Source organism: Malus domestica, chromosome 08 (assembly GCF_042453785.1).
Source record: "Malus domestica chromosome 08, GDT2T_hap1".
Classification (NCBI taxonomy): Eukaryota; Viridiplantae; Streptophyta; class Magnoliopsida; order Rosales; family Rosaceae; genus Malus; species Malus domestica.
The window spans coordinates 13542071-13563249 of NC_091668.1; the positions used below are offsets into that span (position 1 = coordinate 13542071).

At 37.5% G+C, this 21179-nt stretch overlaps 1 protein-coding gene and 1 long non-coding RNA gene across 5 annotated transcripts; one reads left to right on the forward strand and one right to left on the reverse strand.

The window, feature by feature from the left end:
• Window positions 1-2357: 2357 nt before the first annotated feature.
• Window positions 2358-5308, reverse strand: LOC108170568 (uncharacterized). 4 transcript variants are annotated; one of them, XR_011583825.1, is made up of 5 exons: window positions 5053-5308; window positions 4784-4924; window positions 4622-4680; window positions 3052-3159; window positions 2358-2826 (listed from the first exon to the last, which is right to left on the reverse strand). It is a non-coding gene; the product is annotated as an uncharacterized lncRNA (long non-coding RNA). The 4 variants fall into 4 exon arrangements; XR_011583824.1 differs by having other exon boundaries at window positions 2999-3159; XR_011583823.1 differs by having other exon boundaries at window positions 2762-3159.
• An 8607-nt stretch (window positions 5309-13915) lies between these two features.
• Window positions 13916-16585, forward strand: LOC103441419 (ammonium transporter 2 member 5-like). Its single transcript, XM_008380099.4, has 3 exons — window positions 13916-14653; window positions 15414-15699; window positions 15901-16585. The coding sequence occupies exons 1-3, from the start codon at window positions 14042-14044 to the stop codon at window positions 16446-16448; spliced, it is 1446 nt and encodes a 481-aa protein (XP_008378321.3). The 5' UTR covers window positions 13916-14041; the 3' UTR covers window positions 16449-16585.
• The last annotated feature ends 4594 nt before the right edge of the window (window positions 16586-21179 follow it).

Below are 21179 nucleotides of genomic sequence, written 5' to 3' on the forward strand. Positions count from 1 at the left end.
CATCAGCAAATCATCAAGAGATGGAAGTCAAGCAAGTCGATCCCAGACAACCTTTCCAACCTCTTCATGGCGTCACTGCTGAAGTCAACCTTCTAAAAACTTGTCCGAGGAATTGGTATGCCTAACTATTCATATGTAATGTTTGTAGTTCGCATTTGTAAGTTTTATCAAACTCAAGGAGAGTATCCAGGATCTTAATGTACTATTTTTCCTTACGATTATGAGCATTTTTCCCACCGGGTTTTTGCTACATAACTAGGTTTTGAAAGGGCACCCATCCTGGGTTGGTCATACCCTTATGAGTTCTTTTATTTGTGTTCAAAAGACTTATAATTTTGACTTAACGCAACTTCTCACTTTTCTCTTTAGTCTATGGGTTTTTATACCACCTTGGGTTTTACCGTAGCAAGGTTTTGTGAGTTTTAACTTTTATGCATTCTTATGTTGATCTAAGACTCGCATTCGCTCGTTGTGCCGACAACTTCTTCAACTGAACTTACTTCATCGTTGAAGACTTAATACACCATTTGCTTGAGTATTAACACACTCAAGGAGAGTGTTGCAGTCCTATTAGATTATAAATGTGATTGTGTAAATCCTATCATATATGGGATATCCTTATGGGATTCTATCATATCTTTTAGACTAGATATTATCCTATTAGAGTTGTAATCTTATTGGGTAAAGAATTTAGGTTTCCTACTACTATAAATAAAGGCACAATATGTTGAGATAACACACAACTCACAAATATACATTTCTCTCATATTTCTCTGTGCCGCACCCCCTCACTCTGTCTTTTATATTGTTCAGTAAATTAGGCCTACAACAATAAGGCCTCAAAAGAATTTGCATGACCCTATAAAAATCCCATGGACCGGCCATAATACTACAAAACCTCTATAAAGTAATAAAGTTGAGACCAAACCAATTTTATAACATTAGGAGGTTATTACTTAATGTGTACTTAATAAATTAATATTTATTTATTTATCCTTAATGAATATAAAAAATTAGTTAATGAATGTTGTAGTTCCAAAATATTTTAATCTCTCAAGAAGCTGAACATGCTAAATGATGCAGATGTATTGGGATAGGTTGCATTCATCTATGCATTAAATATCTAAATAAGTATTGATGCATTGTATTAGAAGTAATCTTGGGTTTGGCTTTATTACCTAGAGTAATCTTGTATTGGACTAGGCTTAATGTCATGGGGTTATTGGGGTTCAGCCTTTTCATCTTATATTTCCTTGTAAGCCTAGATGGCAGGGTAGGTTTTTAGTGTTAAAGTAAAAGTAACCTGGGTATTTCGTAGGAATCAATAGAGCATAGATTTCCATTGTCCTTGGTATTCTCATCTGTAAGAGACAACAACAATAAGGGTTTATTGTGTTCTCAAGTTTGTTTCATTTCCTTGTTGTCGAGCAAGTAAAGTCTCCATTTGTTGAGTAAGTTGTCGGTTAACCTGTTGTGCTAATCGCGCAATATGTTCTCTCTCATACACATTATCATGGACCATGGTTGGTTCCCCGTCCCAGTCCCCTTCCACCACGTCCCCTTCCTGGTGGCATGATTGACCTAAGCTCTGACGACAACTGATGCAGCAATAATATTTGAAAAATGAAACCAACTTGAGAACACAATCCTTAATTCTTGTTGATTCTCACATACGAGAATAATCAAGAACAAAGAAAATCTATGCCTCGTTGATTTCTACAAACTACCCAAGTTGATAGAACGGAAGAGAATAAACTCTTTTACTTTAACATTCCAAAACTGCCCTACCATCTAGGCTTACAAGGAAATATAAGATGAAAAGGCTGAATTTCTACCTGTGGTCATAAAAAAATAAAAAAATAAGTAAAAAAAGGCTGAACCCTAGTAGTCCCATTACATCACTAGTAGAAAAAACACTTTGCACGACGTACGTACCTTCGTCGCGCAAAGTCAAAAATCGTTGCCTAAGGGTTTGCGCAACGCAACCTTCGTCTCGCGCTAACCGTCACGCCAAGGCAATGACGGTAGGGTTTGCACGACGAACAAGTAACATGCGTCGTGCAAAGTCACTTTGCGCAACGCATGGCTACGTCGTGCAAAGCCACTTTGCACGACGCATGTTACTTGTTGTGCAAAGTCACTTTGCACGATGTAGGACATGCGTTGCGCAAAGCCGCTTTGCACGACGTAGTCATGTATCGTGCAAACCCCTTTTTTTGTTTTGGTCAAAATTTTTATAAATATTGTGTGACCTAGGACTTGCGTCGCGCAAACCCTTTTTTTTTCGTTTTGGTCAAAAATATATATATTTCTTAATTTTTGATAAATATTGTAATTAAATTCTAAACAATAATTAATTAACCAAGCAAAAATATTTAATTATAAAATATATGAAAATGTACATACAAGATGTCCGAACAAAAAAGAAAAAACAAGTAATCTTCTAAAGCAAACAATAAAACAATGAGATTTACATAGAAATATCAAACTATCCAGAGACCTCCAACAAACAAGGACATTGTCACTTGAAGCCTTCACATTTTTTTAACACCTCCAGACAAAGGACCTCGAGAGCGAACTACTGCCCCTAATGCTTGAGCCTCATAAATTTTTGCCTCTCTATTTGCACGGACATAAGCATATGGATCAAGAAAAAAAATTTGTACTTGTATAGGTAGAACTCTTGAAAAATTATATTAAGGGAGTCCTTTGAGAAAAGATAAACACATAATAGATTATGAACTTGATAAACAGCCATGGATTCAATTCTACCAGCCCCGAATACCAGAGAACATATATTACTACAGGTTCCCCGGTATGTATGGACTGCACGAAAACAAATGCAAGACTTGAAATTTCATATTGAGGCATTAAACAATAGTATTGTAAGCAATAAGAAAGAAAAACAAGCACATTCAAGCAATTTTCATGCTTAATATTTGTTTAGTAGAACGTCTCTCATTGTAGAATCTTTAAAGCAAGTAAATCATATAATTACCGTACTGCAGGGATGGAGTTATGCTGGTGATAAGCTACTATCAGCCATTATACCTTACGAAGAGAGTGGCTGGTATGACAGACAAATGTGGGTAAAGCCACTTGAGGTTAGCACCCTTCACCTTATCCTTTCTCAGTTAATAACGATCAAGGATGAAGTCCCTGTGGAAAATGTCAACCTTCAAAGTTTAATCCACATATCTTATTCAAGTATTCAACTGAAGAAGGCTTAGAATAATCAAGATATGATGAAATTCAAAGAAATTAATTGATCACATAAGCCTCAACATTCAAAGATATTAACTGATCACATAAGCCTTAACATTCAATGATATTAACTGATCACATAAGCCTTAACGTTGATGCATATATTGCCTCTAAATCAAAACCTCGAAATTTTGATTATGCTATGGAAACTGTATCTTGTGCCTTCTCACTAGAGCTTAATACTTGAACAAAGTTTCTGAGAGTCGGACTATGTCCCTCTGTATGGTGTATATGTGCATATGTATGTCAAATATTAACTGAGAAGGGTCGTTGGAGACAATGCAAATTTGAAGATATCTAAAATTGGTCATTAGGCAACAAAACTACATGATTCTTGACCTTTAACTAGTTAAAACCAGCAATTGGAAGGCCAATTTTTTTTTTCTGTTCTAATATTAATAACTAAGATGCAAAACCGTAGAAAATTTATGCTAAAACATTATTTCTTACGATACTGTGAAGCATCCAGCTTCAGCCACAATCCTCTTTTCATAAACTTGATATAAAAAAGAAAAACCATGTGCTATTCTTATAAGCATGAATACAGCAAGCCATGGTGCAAGACCCAAACAAAGTGCATGTGCCATACCAAATCTTGGACTGCATAATTAACATGAGAAAGATCATAAGTACTACTAGCCGATAACTCCAAACATGTTTAATTAAACAAATCAGCACGTTGTTTGTTTGCATTAATGCTTTCCAGAAGAGATTAGAGTACGTTCATTGTTGGAGATTAAAGGAAGACTAACACTTTCATGGTCATCAATTACCATGTGAATGCCATGAAAAGCAAAAGTTCCACAGACGGATGTTTCTCACTACAATTCAAATTTAAGGAAAAAGAAAATGTGTTGCGCAAATTTTACACAAATTATTTTCCATCCACATAAAAGAATACAAACATAATTCTTCCACAAAGAAAATGCAAGGTAAGTCATGTTATGCGAAAAGAAATTCCTTTCACAGAGGCAAAGATACTTAATCTAAATACATAAATTGGTTTCAGAAACAGAAGACTAACATATTGAAATATACAAACCATGCATCCTAATTTTCTACTCGAAGCAAATAATCATAAAGCCAAACAAATTTCGAGTTTTCTTTGTCAGTTGCAACAACATTTGAGTTTTTATTGTTCTGTTATGTCATATCTTCTAAAGCAAATTAAGAGCCGAGTTCATAGCTGATTTCGAAATCTCAAGTAAACCCAAATATTACAAATTTCCCAACAAAAAAAAAAAAAAAAAACAACTTTCCTTTCATTTCTTATAATTTCTCAGTGACCAAACAGATAAAAAATTCACAATAATTCAACACATATAACAAATTAAAGACAGCAAGATAGAAAAATCACCAGTTTTTGGGTCAAAACGGCTTGAAATGCACTATCAAGCAGATCCCCCCTCTATACATCTGAACCAATCCAAAATTACCCAGAAATTAACGGACTTAAGGTACAATCAGAAAACAAAAATGGGGGAAGAGGGAAAAATCGTAAAATCAAAATAAGGCCGACCTTTTGGGTCTTGCCGTCTAGCTGAGGGAGCTCGAGTTCCGGTGCGGTGGCGGGGTAGGTGATGGGGATATTGAACTGGAGATCGAACTTGTACTGAAGGAGGTTGTAGACGTACCAGCACTTGCCAGTCCACCGTGTACCCTTTAAATATCCAAGAACGATGTGAACTGGCTGAAAACAATTCCCTTTGCAGACCCATCCTTTTCAACCATGGATCTGACCACAATTATTAAATTAAATATGCAAATAATGAGATTGAATGTGCGAACCTGAAGAGGACATCGAAATTGACGGCGGCGCGAGCTTGGCCGAGGTGGAGGCGTGTGAATTTTTTTTTTGGATGAAGGCAGAAATAGAGAGAAATCGAGAGATGGTGTTGGGAATGAGAGACGGAGAGTTTGAGAGAGTGATTGAAGATCGAGAGAGAGATGAGGCTCAAGGCTCAAGGCTCAGGGCTCAGGCTTCTACGCGAGATGTGAGAGACCGAGCGAGAGAGAGGGAAGAGAGACCAAATTTTTACACTCCCATTTTGTTCAAATTTGGGAAAAAAAAGCGCCTAATTTTTACAAAACTACCGCCAAATTTTTAACACATTGCGCAACGCATGTATACGTTATGACATCGCGCAGAGTGGTTTTGCACAACGATCCCATTTAGGCATCGCGCAAGTTATATATATTTTAAAAAAAAATTATTATAAAATTCTACAAAACTAATTTTAACGATCCAATTGTCAAACTTGTTTGTATATGTTTCAAGATTGCATACACTAAAAATCACAAAAAAAAAAACATTCAGAGCTCAAGTAACGAGAAAAAACATTTTGACGGTTATAAACGAAAAATCACGATTTAACGGTTATTTTAACTCCAAATTTGATGATTTTTTACAGTTACACTCCTTGACCCTAAGTGAATACAATGAATGAACTCGATCGTCAATTTAAAATATTTACACTAGTAGATACCACAAAATCTTATGTTATATTTAATGAAAGTATAAATAAACTCTTAAATGTTAGTGCTATTGTTTTGATAGGGTACGTGTCACGCCCCGATCCCGACATACGTCCAGGATCGACACATGACGTCACCAAATACTCGTATCTCAACCTACCCCACCTACGAGATATGTACATAGCATAATTCAAGATCCAAATCTCATAGAAATTTTTGTATATTTTATGGCTGCATCTAACCTCCTCGTTAGACTGCCTACATACCCTCAATAGGGATCAAGCCATTCGTAGTTCATTATTCTACTTCAATCGAACAATCAACACATAGACCACTATGTCTCAACATAATACCACAATTCAATCATGTAGCACCTCAAGGAACATTTAACAAAGCCCAATAATAATTTTTAGTCATCTCGTCATTCATCCACCCATAAGCGTTCCAACACCATCCAATCATCACATCAATCAATAGAACTTGTCAAGCATAAAATTCCTAGACTCAAGGTAACATAACAAACCCACATGAAAAAAAATCATGATTTCCTTTCCATCCTTCATATAAATCATTAGGACTCAACATGATATCTCAATTCACAACATACATCATATTTAAGAACCGACAATGCACAAAAGCATTCTCTAACCACATTAATTACCTAATATGGTCAACATAATAACAATCATTCCCATATTTTCTAAATTCATAAACTATGAAACCATATTTGAATCGTAGAAAATCTCGAAGGAATCCTACGGACGTACAACTGCTTTTATAATTCAATTCACAATATTCTCAAAACCATTATTCACAATATACTAAAACGAAGGCTAGAGTGACACAGTTAAGCCAAACCTACTTCTCCGAAGAATGGGATTTCGGACCACTCAACAATATCCAACCCAAGATACAATTTCGGACCATCACTCAACGGAATCGTGGAGTAGAAGGGATTCCGGACCATCACTCAACGGAATCCAACTGGATACGATTCCGGACCATCACTCAACAAAATCGCGGAAGGGCAACACCATAATGTACGACGGCTCAAAGAAATGAGACAAGCACATGCTACTTAATTTACCAAAGCTCAACCAAGGGAAATTAGGCACAATTACTAAATTTAGAACTAATAAACGAAGCGGAAATGAAACAATATCGAAACAACAAATCCCCATGGTTAATGGTCCACTCCTAGCCGTACATTTCATCACAACATACCAATCATACAAATCAACCCATATTTCAATTATATACTTCAAATCTCACTTCTTCAACATAAATTGATGGCTAAGTATTAAAAATAACAATTCAATAAAAAGAAACATATTTATAAAACCAAGACATATCCTCACAGGATAATAATTATGAAAACATGGGTAATCACCAATATAACATATATTAAAGTCACTCACATTTCTTCACATCACACTAATCCCAATGAATTACAACGTAGTCTCCTACACCATCAACTTCTCATGGCCACCAACTAATATATCACACAAACGTATAAGTTCTACAGAATATTTCAAATAGGATTCTAAGATCACATAGCCATAAATTTATCATACTTATCATTCACATTACTAGAAATAATTAAACATCCATATATCATCATTATCATCAATACACAAGCCAAATCATGTTTAACAAACATAAGCCTATGGCTAAATATATGAAAATCACATTTCAATAGAAATCATATTTATAAGTCCAATGCACATTTACAAATGATACTAATATAAGAAATTAAGGTAATAACCATATCACAATATTCAAGTCACTCTCCAACCAATGTAGGTCCACTAGACTTCATTTAAGTCTCCCGTGTTACTAATTTAAGTATTGGGAACGTTTCGAGACATGTTGACCAAAAGTCAACTCTCGGTCAAAGGTAGGGTCCACAATTCTACACAATTCAATCCGGAAGATCCACACGTTGGATTTCGGATCCGTAATTTTCCAAAGTCCACATTATGCTTCTAGAACAACATACTAAATTCCCATCGCGATCCAATGGTCGGATCTCCACCAATTACTAGAATTAAGTGGCGATCAACAGTTTATTTTACCAACTTAGAAATCCAATTAGGAAAGATCCGTACGTCGGATTCCTGATCTATAAGTTTCTATGATGCACAAATACTATGTTCTGTCACGCATTAAGGTTTGGTGACGATCCAACGGTCGAATCGTTGATTCATATTTTGACCAAGTAAGGTATCGTAATGAAACTAAGTCCAAACAATCAAATTACATCATACGGATATCAATTATGAAACCAAGACATTTATTTGAACTTAAAAGAACATCGTCAGCCCATTGGCCAGGCTGCTGCCGCGGATGGCGGTCGGCCGCCCCGACTTATCGGAAAAATTCAACTATTTTTAAAAATTATCAAAAATTACAGAAATGAAGAACTATAAGAGTATAGCAAACTTTATACCTATGGCCAAGTCCAATTTGGTCGGGAAAAACTCAAATTTCACTCAAATCCGCCGGAAACCCTAGAAATGGGTGTGTCTTGATTCGTCCTCAAATCGACTCCGACGCTCCAACCAATGATTGGTCATTGTTCCTGAGCTCCAGATAAGTACATTAGTGGTGGAAATCGAAATAAATCATTGCAAAAATGGCGGATTCACCGCTGTGGTGTCCCCGGAACCCACGGTTTTGTTCTTCGTGATAAAAGCCCTAAACCCAGTCGATCTTTAGTGTAAAATGAAGAGGAAGGTCCGGGATGATGAATGGTGGTGATAAATGGACGCAATTCGCCGAAAAAAGGGCCAAAATTACGTCGTAAAATGAAAAGGGACCGGGACCGGGATCGAAGTCGGGTTAGGAATCAGGTCGAAAATGTGATCCGGGTTGGGTGCCTTTCTTTCCCCTCCTTTCCCATCCTTTCCTCCCTCTCTGATTTGTCACTTCCTTCCTCTCTCTCCTCTTCTGATTCTTCCCCCTCCTCCCTCCTTTCTCTTCCACACCTCATTTCCTTTTCTTCTTCCTCCTCCAGCCACTCCTCGTTGCTTTTTCTTAAAAAACAAATTTCCTTAATTAATTTAAAGGCAACTTTTTAATTGTAGCATTTTCACCTTCATATCTTTTGAATACACAATCTCAACACTCTACCATTAGTATAAATTCCAAAATAATAATAATAATATAATAACTCCTTAATACACATACGTAGTTTGCAATAGTGAAAACCAGAAACTGGATTTCACAATACGCATTCTACAAAACTAATTTCAACGATCCAATCGTCAAACTTATTTATATATGCTTCGAGATTGCATACGCCAAAAAATTGCAAAAACCAAACATTCAAATATGAAGTAACGAGACAAACATTTTCGACGGCTATAAACGAAAAATCACGATTTAACGGTTATTTTAACTCCGATATTGATAATGTTTTTACAGCTACACTCCTTGATCCTATATGAATACAATAAACTAATTCAATCGTTAATTTAAAATATTAGAGTATGGAGTTCACATGTACAAGTTGTACCACTTGTCTTCTGGTAGGTGGAATGAATGGTGAGTTGCTTTCATTACTTGGTTGGTGGTATGAAGGTGAGTTTCTTCATCACCTTTCATCACATTTCATCACCTAGTTGGTGGCACGAAGATGAGTTCTTTCTTCACCTGGTTGGTGGCATGAATGGCAAGTTGCCAAATGATATTAGAGTATGGGTTGTACATTTCATCACCTGGTTGGTGGTATGAAGGAAAGTACGGGTTGTACATTTCATCACCTGGTTGGTGGCATGAAGATGAGTTCCTTCTTCACCTGGTTGGTGGCATGAGTGGCAAGTTGCCAAATGATATTAGAGTACGGGTTGTACATTTCATCACCTGATTGGTGGAATGAAGGAGAGTATGGGTTGTACATTTCATCACTTGGTTGGTGGCATGAAGATGAGTTCTTTCTTCATATTTCATCACCTGGTTGGTGAGAATAAGGGTAAGGTGTTGAGGCACATTGTAGTAAGTGTCGAAGACACAAAGTATGTTGAACCCTTTCGAAGCACATTTGGCTTATGTATGGATGTGTTGGAATGTATGATGTTTATGTTGATTGATATGAGTGATGCTTATGAATGTTTTGCTATACATGAAGGGATCCATGCTTTTGATATGTGAACCATGTTGGTTGTAACACTTAGTATCACATACTTTGTGTCAAAGTACGCATGTTGAAGCTCTGAGTTGGAGTATAAGGGTAGGTCAGCGTAGACCAAGTGTTCCAGTGCTAGGAATGCAAAAGACTCATAAGAAGTTGTCTGAATTCCATCTTCTTTAAATATTTATCGAATGGCTTGTGTGACAAAAGATCTCAAGCGGTTAAAAGTCAAAACATTTGTAATATGTATGCCTTCTTATAATAGCATTTCCTTCAATACCTAGTCCTCCACTTTGAAAGAGTGGGGCTTGGCCTCATAGTCATAATAGTCGACGGTACGTTCACCCCTGGTTGTCTTGATACGAACTTTTATCCTTCTTGTTGTAATGGGCTTGCTAAGAGTAAAAATTCTTCCTTTTACCAAGAGATAGATACGTTTGGTGACTTAGCGAGTAGTTAAATGAGGCAGGAGATGATGCAATGGGTGTCTGAATGGCCAATATCTCCTCACTTGGTAGAACTTGACTTCCACTTCCCACTTGTTGATAAGGGTTAACCATATGGGGGTTCCCTTGATATGTCCTTGCTTCGGCGGATGCGTGGTTGTAAGCATGTGCCATCACCTCAGAGTAAGTTTTCCAAGTGTTGGCATTGATCATGTACTTGAAGAAACAATCACGTAGGCCTGCCGTGAAGGCCTTGAGGGCGGCCTTGTCATCTGCCTCAGCGCAACGAGAATACTCATGGCTGAAACGACCGGCATACTCTCGTAGTGACTCGTCCGGCTTCTGGCGAATAGTGTACAAGTCATCTGCAGAATGCAAGCGATCGGTCTGGAAGATGTGTTGAGAGACAAATAGTTTCCTCAGTTCCTTAAATGAGTCTACTGTCTCAGATGGAAGACTGCAATACCAGTTTAGAGCTCCGCCAGATAGGGTGGAGGGGAAGAGAAGACATCGTTCTTTGTCGATGTGCATCCGATATGCCATGGTGGACTTAAAGAGGTTAAAATGTTCAATTGGGTCCTCCCTTCCAGTATAGAGTTGTAAACCAAGCTTTTGTTTTGTCTTCGCTTGAAGGGGGTGTCGATGATCCTTTTTGTGAGATAGACAGGCCTGAGTTGGTTCCAGTAAGGTATCTCGGCTTGACGTTCAACCTTCAACTTGTTTACTTCCACAAGAAGCTGAAGGACAATGGGGTCTTGAGTGGAGTCATGTACCACTGGAATTTTCTTTCGTAAGTCTCCATCGCCTCTTAGAAGTAGGAAAGTTTGAGCAAGGGCGTATGGTTTTTTCTTGGACTCGCCATACTGACTTATAGGGCGAGTCTATCGGAATACCTCAGAATCCCTTATACCTTCATGTTCATCTGGGACCTGTCGTTCCTTCCCTAGATTGGCAGCTGACCTAGGTCGTGGAAGGGGACCGAGTCTTTCAGAAACCCTTGGGTCATTGATCTTCGAGCATATGTGAGGGGATTCTCTCAACGTTGCTTTAGGAAGTCTCAGCAGTCACAATAAACGACTTTCGATCCTTCCAACCCTTCTGCAAGGAGGTGTCTTCCTCCACTTCTTCTGCTTCGGGTCAAAGCATCTAGGTTGAGAGAAGTCTCATGTTGATCAATGTTTTGATGATTAGCTCGCTCCTCATCAGGGATACCCATGTCGAAGGGAGGTGACCCTCCGTGTTGGGGGGGGTACCCAGATGATAGTTGATGTCCACATGGGCAACGAGCTCGCGTGTTTGAGTACGCCTAGTTTCGTGGAGTGTCTCAAAGAGCTTCTCATACTGCTTCTAGAGGACCTCATTCTTCATTGCTATCTTGTTGTTCTAAGCTTCTAGCTCATCAACTTTAGCTTGAAGAGCGACCCTCTTTCCTTCCTTCTTTCGTTGCTTTGCACTAGGTGTAAGAGGGGTGTTATTCTGTGTGTTGTGGCTTCCTTCGCTCCCCATGTTAGATAGAGATGCCTGGTCAAAATACAGTGTACGAATGGTGGAAACTAACTTGGCAAAGTTGAAGAGAGTGGGAATAAGTGTTGTTCCCACAGACGGCGCCAAATGTTGATGCACAAAATCAGTGAGGACTTTGGTATACAACAGAAAATGTTAAGTTTGTGACCTTCACTAGATTGCTCCGGTCACTAGTATGGATAAGTATGCAAATGGATAAAGACAGGGAAGCAAACATAAGATGTACGTGGTTCACCCAGATTGGCTACGTCCACGGAGTATAGGAGTTCTCATTAATTGTGAAGGGTTTACACAAGTACATAGGTTCAAGCTCTCCTTTAGTGAGTACTAGTGAATGATTTAGTACAAATGACATTAGGAAATATTGTGGGAGAATGATCTCCTTTTATAGAAGAGAGTTTCTAGCTTTGTTTTGACATTGACACGTGTCGTGTTGTGATTGGCTTCTGATGTTGACACGTGTCGCGCTATGATTGGCTTCTGATGTCGACACGTGTCGCGCTGTGATTGGCCTCCTGGTTGGAAGGAAACTCTTCTAGGTCCTTGACGGTATAACGTTGACCGGTGCTCAGTAGTTTCGGGATTGGTCAAGTATGGTACAAACAGACGTGTAAAGAATAAGTCCCATATTGATAAGATAATAAACATTATATATGCTTATAAATAATTGAGTTACTCACTATATTACTAATTGTTTTATGTTGGAACTTCAATTTCCTGATAAACAAGAAGCATCCTTTCACCTTTTCGTAGACGAACTTTGTTTATTTTTATTCTTCCGAAGCCGCTTAATATGGTACATACAACACATAAATCTCTGGAAAAATAAAAAAGGAAACAACAAAAAAGAGAACGAGTAAAAACTATAAAGGACAAAAGATAGAAGTGAAGGTGGTCTCTTAGACTTGGAAGTTTGAATCTTCAACATTTTTTCTTTCAACAATGCTGCTAAATTTTGATGAGTATTCCACCACTAAACACTATAATTTCGACACAATTATGTTTCCTGTACTTGGGTGGATGATTAACCATCTTGGTTATCTGATATGCTATTATTATTAGAGTAATGCTATTCACACCTCTATTTTTATTTTTCACACATCCGTCTCAATTTTCAATCATCTGATCGAATGAATTGAAGAAGATCAATGGATAAAAACTAATAAGAGTTTAGTTGGTAAAAATATGTGTATGAATAACACTGCACTTACTATTATTTTGACATGTTTATGGTTGCATTTTTATTCAAATTGTTTTTGTCCAAAATGTTCGCCAAAGTGAAAAAAAAAAAAAATCTTAATATGGATATAATGCCTTAAAAGTGATGATTACAATTCGAATCCCTCCCCCTGGACTCTTTTTTCGGGTTCGGTTCATTCTTATACGTTTGGAGTTTTCAATCTTAATTTTGCTTGTCTTCTAGTCTTATTTTATCACATAAAGTCCCAGACTAAAATGTTTTTATGTAAATACAAAGATTTCGAGTTCCCCATGTCTTGATTGTTGATGATACCTTTGGTACTTTAGTCACATAAAGTATATCATGCAAAAATGGTTTTGTGTAATACAAACACTAGTCGGAGCTCCCCATGTCCTCCTGTCAAAAACAAAATTACCATTTTCACTAGAAATCGACTAAAATGAATAGAAATTAAATTTTAATTGTTGAACTAATTAAATCAATTATCAACAACATATTAATTAAAAATCAATGATACAATGTAAAAAATTAACAACATAATAATCATATATCAACGATTAAGAAATGAGTTTTGATCGAGTTTTGATCAACGCCGACTCTTCCTTCTAATACTCCATTAACCAATATTTGAACTTTTTTCATCTCTCTTTATGATGTGCTGCACTCTCTGATTGGGAGAGAGATAAAAGGCTGAGGGGTATCTTTGGAAATACCGTTGAAACGGTTGGAGTGCCCGCCAAATGTCCAAAACTACACGTAGCAGTTGGGCAACTAAGAGATGTAAAAACACATTGTTTAACAACAACAGAAATCAAATAACACCAAAAATTATACATCACAGTGACAGCTATTCGTGAGAATCAAAACCCTAATCTTCTATATAATAAAAGCACTACTTGGTGCTAACTCCACAAGTTCCCCAGAGCTGGTTAATCTCATGCACTCTTTTGTAGTGCTTTAGCGTGACATATTTTCTTGGGATTGTGATAAGGAAACAAAATGAGCAACAGCACAGTTGCTTTGCCTATTAACCTCATACCAGATGAGGCCAGTCCGGCATGGATGAACAAGGGCGACAACGCGTGGCAGCTAACGGCGGCGACTTTGGTCGGCCTCCAGAGTATCCCGGGGCTCATGATCCTATACGGTGGCGCAGTGAAGAAGAAATGGGCTGTGAACTCGGCTTTCATGGGATTCTATGCTTTTGCTTGTGTTCTTGTTTGTTGGGTTGGGTGGGGATACCATATGTCGTTTGGGGATGCCTTAATCAAGAATATTCCATTTTGGGGGAAACCTAACGTGGCACTGAACCAGCAATATCTTTTGGGCATAGCATTTAGTGGGAAAATACCAAATGCTACAATGGTTTATTTCCAATTTGTGTTTGCAGCAATTACTTTGATTCTAATTGCTGGGGCACTTTTGGGAAGGATGAACTTTTATGCTTGGATGTTGTTTGTGCCTTTGTGGCTAACTTTTTCATACACCATTGCAGCTTTTAGTATTTGGAGCCCTAACGGGTTTCTGGCCAAGAAAGGAATCATTGATTATTCTGGTGGGTACGTGATCCATCTTTCTTCTGGTGCTGCTGGGTTCACAGCTGCCTACTGGGTAGGAAAACCCTTCTTTCTCATTCTTCCTTTTGTTCTTTCTTTTTCCGGGTTCTTCACAAATAAGTCCATCGTGCTGAGAATGAGTCCCACATTGATGGTAGGAGAGACCTTGCATGGGCTTATAAGAAGTTGAACTACTCTCCATAATTGTTAATTGGTTTTATGGTGGAACCTCAACTTTCTTCATGGTATTAGAACATATTGTCCCACATGTGAAGCCAAACGGCCACATGTGCTCCACGTCACCCAGTTGTCTTCGGGTTGTCCACGTGTTAGGCTCGAAAATTCGTCACACGTGAGGGGACGTGTTGAGAATAAGTCCCACATTGATGAGAGGAGGGACCTTGCATAGGCTTATAAGAAGTTTGACTACTTCCCATATTGCCAATTGATTTTATAGTGGAACCTCAACTTTCTTCACATCGGAACTCTCTTTCATAGTAGAAAACAATAATCCTCATTTAGAGGAAAAAAACTGGATTAAATTGTCATTGGACTCGAATATTAGTGCATCGAACATTCGGCGAGGTTATTGTTTCTTTATGTAGTTTGATACTTCAAGTGTTTCTCACTAACATTAATAGTTACACATCTTTTCAATTGCTAAACTTTTATGTGGAGCACATTTTGTAGCAAAAATCACTTTCTCTATACAACCCTTTGAAGTCTCCCTCTTTTCAAACATTTTTGCAGTACGTCTCAAAACCAGAAACTTGTTGAGAAGTATGATTTGATTCGGGGTCTAATACGCGATGCAGGTTGGTCCTCGTTATAACAAAGACAGGGAAAGGTTTCCTCCCAACAACATTCTTCTTATGTTGACTGGTGCAGGACTTCTCTGGATGGGCTGGACAGGGTTTAATGGAGGAGACCCTTATGTGGTCAGTGTTGATGCCTCCTTGGCTGTGCTGAACACTCACATCTGCACTGCTACCAGTTTACTCACTTGGCTCTTGCTTGACATCACTTTCTTCCGTAAACCTTCGGTCATTGGGGCAGTTCAGGGAATGATCACTGGCTTAGTTTGCATCACCCCTGCTGCTGGTAAGTTCAAAAAATCTACAGTTTTGCATATCCTTCACATAAATGCTCTATGAAGGACATCTTGTCTTTAAGAGGCACGACGCCCTGATAAAATCTCGCATCTACTCAATTTTTTTCAAATTTTGGTTTTAGATTTCAAGTATCAAATTTCAGTGCCAGATACTAATAGCCATTGATGCATTTTGAACCTCATATATATAGGTGTTGTGCAAGGATGGGCAGCAATAATAATGGGGATATTTTCGGGCTCAATCCCTTGGTTTACCATGATGGTTGTTCACAAGAGATCTTTGCTCCTTCAGAAAGTTGACGACACAATGGCTGTCCTCCACACTCATGCCATCGCAGGCGCCCTTGGTGGAATCCTCACCGGTCTCTTTGCCCACCCACGGCTTAGCTTCTTGTTCTATACCAAATATGGACAGTACGTTGGCTTATTCTACGGTTTCCATATGGGAGAAGTCAGCACCGGCTTTCGTCAAGTGGGAATCCAACTTCTCGGGATCTTTTATGTTGTTACACTAAATGTTGTGGTCACAAGCATTATATGTCTTGTGATACAATCCATCATGCCGCTGCGAATGTCCACGGAGGATATGGAGATTGGTGATGAAGCAGCTCATGGGGAAGAAGCTTATGCTATCTGGGGACAAGGTGAAAAGCTTGGAAATTCAAAGTCTGGAGGATATGATATTGAATCATCAGCTGCCAAAAGCAGAAAAGCTGCTCGACAAATTGAAATGGTTTAAAATTCATAGATTTTAATGCTACAAATTGCTCAACAGAATCTTGAAGGATAAGAGCTTTGTAATGTTGAAGTCCTATAGACATTTTCAGATTCTGATTTCTCAGAGAAATTTTCAATAAAATCAATATATCCATTTTCGATTATGCTTCATCTTGGTTAGTGTAAGAATCTAATAGCCCAAAATATCTCAAAGTATCGTGTACCTCGGAGCATACTAAAAAAAATCTCAAAAGTATAGCAATTACATCTTAGTTTCCACCACTGTACATAAACTATTTGCAATAACACCCACAGCCATGAATCATCTCTCTTTTTATTTTATTTTATTTTATTTTATTTTTAATTTGATACGTAAATGTGCTAAAAATATTCATATAACACCCACAGCCATGAATCATCTCCTTTTTCTTTTCTTTTTTAATTTGATACGTAAATGTGCTAAAAATATTCATATAAGTGAAAAGACTTTAGAAGTTAAGTTAAAATATCAAGGTATCTGATGACTCATTGAAATTGATTATTTAATTCCAATTTTTACTTTCACTCAACAATAAAAAAGGAAATGATGACCACAAGCTAATCCCATGAATATATGTATATAGGAGGGCTTTAAGATAATGGATCTCCATTTTTCTTTAAAATGGGAATTAGTTATGAGGCTCACACCACATTAAATTTCAATAATTTTAACCCAAGTAGAAAATACTTGGAAAGAACCAAAACTAGACCAGTAAATTGGACCCCATAACCTCATGAAAGTAAAAACCAAAAATAACAAGGTTACTATCAAAGCATATGCAAATGGTGAGGTGTAACCCCATCATATATGTATTTTCTATGAACCAACAAAGAAGTGGGGAACGAAAATCAAACTCAGGACTCCTTGCAAAGGAGGCTCTGAAATCTTGTTAAGTAAGAACTGGATTCAAAAGTTTAGATTATTAGAGAATGAGCCAACAATATGGATCAAGTTTACAATACTAAAACTATGTCCGAGAATGACACTATTGATAGAATTAAATTTATTAGTTAATATATTATAAACTTATTTCTCATAAAAATCTTATCTCATCTTATACTATAATACTGGAGCATGGCGAAGCCAGAAATTGTTGCGGGGAGGGGCGAAATTTGAAAGGGTAAAAATTGTTGCCGACGAGGTTTCATGTCATGAAAACATTCCAGAATATGCTCATTCACTGCATAATGAAACGCTATTAGCAAGGGTAAAATGCAGTAGGAAAAGGTATTGAGCCATCGGAAAAACTTTTCGAGGAAAAAATTTGTCGTTGATAGTCACAAATTCTTCTATTCCAAATACTTTTTTTTTTCCTGATTAGTCATAAAAAACACATTTTTGACACCAATCACCCTTTGGTTTCGGTTAAATATTCATTGAAGTTGAATTTTAAAAAGGTTAATAATCCTAAATTAAAGAGGTTTTTTGTCAATCCGGTGCAAATATAGTTTACAAATGAGCTCATATAAGGTTTTCAAGCTCACAATTTCATCAATTTAATAAATTATCATACAATTAGGCTGAAGATAAAAATTAATACACTTATAATATATCTTATGATGCATTATGAGAAATTTAAAACTTCATGACCCATTTTAAAAATCATTCCAAATGTGAATAGTGTAAATTGTAGTTGACCTATTTTTTAAGGTAAACTCCAAATACATATATGTAAGAGATTGAATTATGTGCTAACTATTAATCTACATTAGGTGATTGTAGACTAAAATTTATATTCATGTATACAAAATAAATACATTGCCAATATAATTTAACTAGTCAGAACTTGAGGGTATATTTGTGAATTGTGAGTTTTTGGGGCATAATTTGCTGCTCTCGTAAAAGGGACGGGGTGTGAGTGAGTGAGAAGAAGAAATGGGGGACTAGTGGTCCCCACTATAATCATTTTTTTTTTATCTCAATAAAGTAAAACGGCGTCGTTCTGCCTAGGAATTTTCAAAAAAAATTATAACTCTTCGTTGCTACCAAAGCAGTAGTCGAGACTCCATCATTTCCGACGAGACCAGAAGGGCGGAACCATCGCTCCTGGGCTTGATTCCTATGAGGGGAGGGGCGTCCGCCCCTCCTCACTCCTTTGTAGCTTCGCCCATGGGAGCATCATATAAAGCCATGGCTTCTCTTTTATATGATTTCTTATCTAGAACTTAAAATTTATGAAATTATTTCTAAAACTTTTTTTCTTAATTTCTGATAAGATTCTTTAAATTTTATCTCATCTTATTCCAAATCTTCGAAGAACCAACTCATTTCTACACTTGAAAACCTATCACTTCAATATTTCTCCTCCTATATTTCTATGATGGACAGGTTGCTAAACAAAAGGACCTAAGATCGTGAGGAAAATATGGTTTCCTTGGCGCAATGCCAAAAGGAAAGGGATCCCCTCCGGATCCCTTCCTCCTAATCCAACAAATCAGGAAATTCGTGCCCGTTGAATCAAATTTCAATAACACTGATTCCTCAATTTGGTGGATTAGGAGGAAGAGATTCGAAGAAGATCTCTTTCCTTTTGGCATTGCGCCAAGGAAACCATATTTTCCTCACGATCTTAGGTCCTCCTTCCGGATCCCTTCCTCCTAATCTACCAAATCAGGAAATCCGTGCCCGTTGAATCAAATTTCAATGACACAGATTCCTCAATTTGGTGGATTAGGAGGAAATGATCAAAAGAGGATCCCTTTTCATGCCAAAATATTAGAGCTCGTCTTCCAATCCAGCCACCCAAGTTAGGTGACCCAACCAAGTTCACAGCACTGCCGGGTCTCCAAAAATAAACAAACAAAACAATATGCCGAGCTGCTCATGACTCGTGAGGGATAACTTCGCCCCACCAGGCCCAACAGCATAACCCCTCACTATAAAACATGGAGTAGGATTCTCTCTCCTTCTAATCTCTCTTCCCTTCCCTCCTCTCATACTTGAACGGTTACGGTTAAGCCACGTCAACATTTATATTGATTTTTTCATAAAAATAATAAGACAAAACTCAAAATGTGAGACGAGAGGGGCCAAGCTCGCAACTCCAAGGGCAGGATTCTTAGAGTAGAATTTTTTCCATGCAAGAGAAGATTTGACTTCTTCACTTTCTAATATCCATGGTGTTGAAAACATGGGATTTTTACCAAGACGTCGAATAAAGTCTCTGTCATCCCAGGTGGTTAGGGTCAAGTCTTCATCGATCAGGTGGTTGGACGCAATCTAATAGTATATATTGAGAGTGAGAAAAGAAAAAAAAAAGTCTTAAGGTCTTTAACAGGTGCACTGAACACCAACTTACTCATGATGTGAGAATAGGAGGGGAGATAATCCTACTTCATAAAACATAAAGTTGATTTTGTACTGAAAACATTTGAAGCCTTATCTCACAAGACAAGAGTACTTGGGGAACCTATTCAACAAACCACATTTTTTTTTAAATTAATTTTTATGAAGGGGATGTGGAAGGTTTGAAACTATTACAATAGTCTAGGAGAAGGGAGAGTTTCGAAACCGCGACTCACTCGTAGAAACTCAAAACAAGATCAACTAGGATGTTGGACCACATGTGTTAGAATTCATCTGTTCCACATCGGTCAGAAGGCTTGAGAACAAACCCTTTAAATAGAATTACCTCACTCTAACTAACACCGAGGTCTTTTGTGATAAAAACTCACGCCTAATGAATTAAGTAGGTGGCCAAGTGGGGACAATATCGGTGTTGTTGGAGTGGGCCCATGGCCCGTCTACCTGAAATTTAAAATGGTATCAAAGTCAGGGGATGGGCCCGTACTGCCACATGAACTAGGGGACGGACCTATACTGCCACATGAACGAGTGAGTTCCCATTGACCTCTGGTGAATGGGTGAGCCCCGACTTGGCTCCATGTAGGCCAAGAGATGCCACGTGAATGGGTGGGTCCCCATTGGCCACTCGCATCAGGTGTTGGGTTTTATCACAAAAGGTCTCGACGTTAGTTAAAGTGGAGTAATTCTATTTAAAAGGCTTGTTCTGAAGCCTTCTGGCCGATGTGGGACAGAGGAATTCTAACAACATGTAACAAACCACATTGAAGCTTGCTTCTATATATATAATAGGCTTTTTAGCCAAAATGGTCTCTGAGATTTGCATAACTCCTCACTTTGGTCCTTGAGATTTGAAATCAATAGAATTGGTCCCTGAGTTTGTCCATTATCAATCATTTTGGTCATTCCATGAAAAAACTCCATTAAATAAGCAAATAATGACAAAAATACCTTCAATTTTTGTCAAATCATTTGGCCTATTGTTTATTAGATTAAGGGTATTTTTATCATTTTGATCTTTATTTAACATAATTTTTCACGGAATGACCAAAATGATTGATGGTGGATAATCTTAGCAACCACTTCTATTGATTTCAAATCTCATAGATCAAAGTGAGGAGATATGCAAATTTCAGATATCAAAATGGTTAAAAAGCCTATATAATATTACATATACATGATAGCTGTCACAACCTAGCATTTAGCAAATGAATTTGAACCCAAATATTATAAAAGAAACCAAAATAATTAGCAAGGCCTTGGAACCTGCAGAGTGGAGAACACTTGGAATGTGTTAATCATATAAAAATTCAGAAAAATTCCCGACAACGCGAAAATATTATTCCTAAGGCATCATTAACTTTAGTCTAATCTCCATTTTGAGCCATTCTTAGGCATTAATTTGGTATT

Bases quoted from the DNA above. Each gene is read 5' to 3' on its own strand.
- LOC103441419 (XM_008380099.4), top strand. From the start codon at position 14,042: ATGAGCAACAGCACAGTTGCTTTGCCTATTAACCTCATACCAGATGAG. The intron at 14,654-15,413 runs GTAGGAAAACCC...TACGCGATGCAG, and splicing joins GGTTCACAGCTGCCTACTGG to GTTGGTCCTCGTTATAACAA. The intron at 15,700-15,900 runs GTAAGTTCAAAA...TCATATATATAG, and splicing joins TTGCATCACCCCTGCTGCTG to GTGTTGTGCAAGGATGGGCA.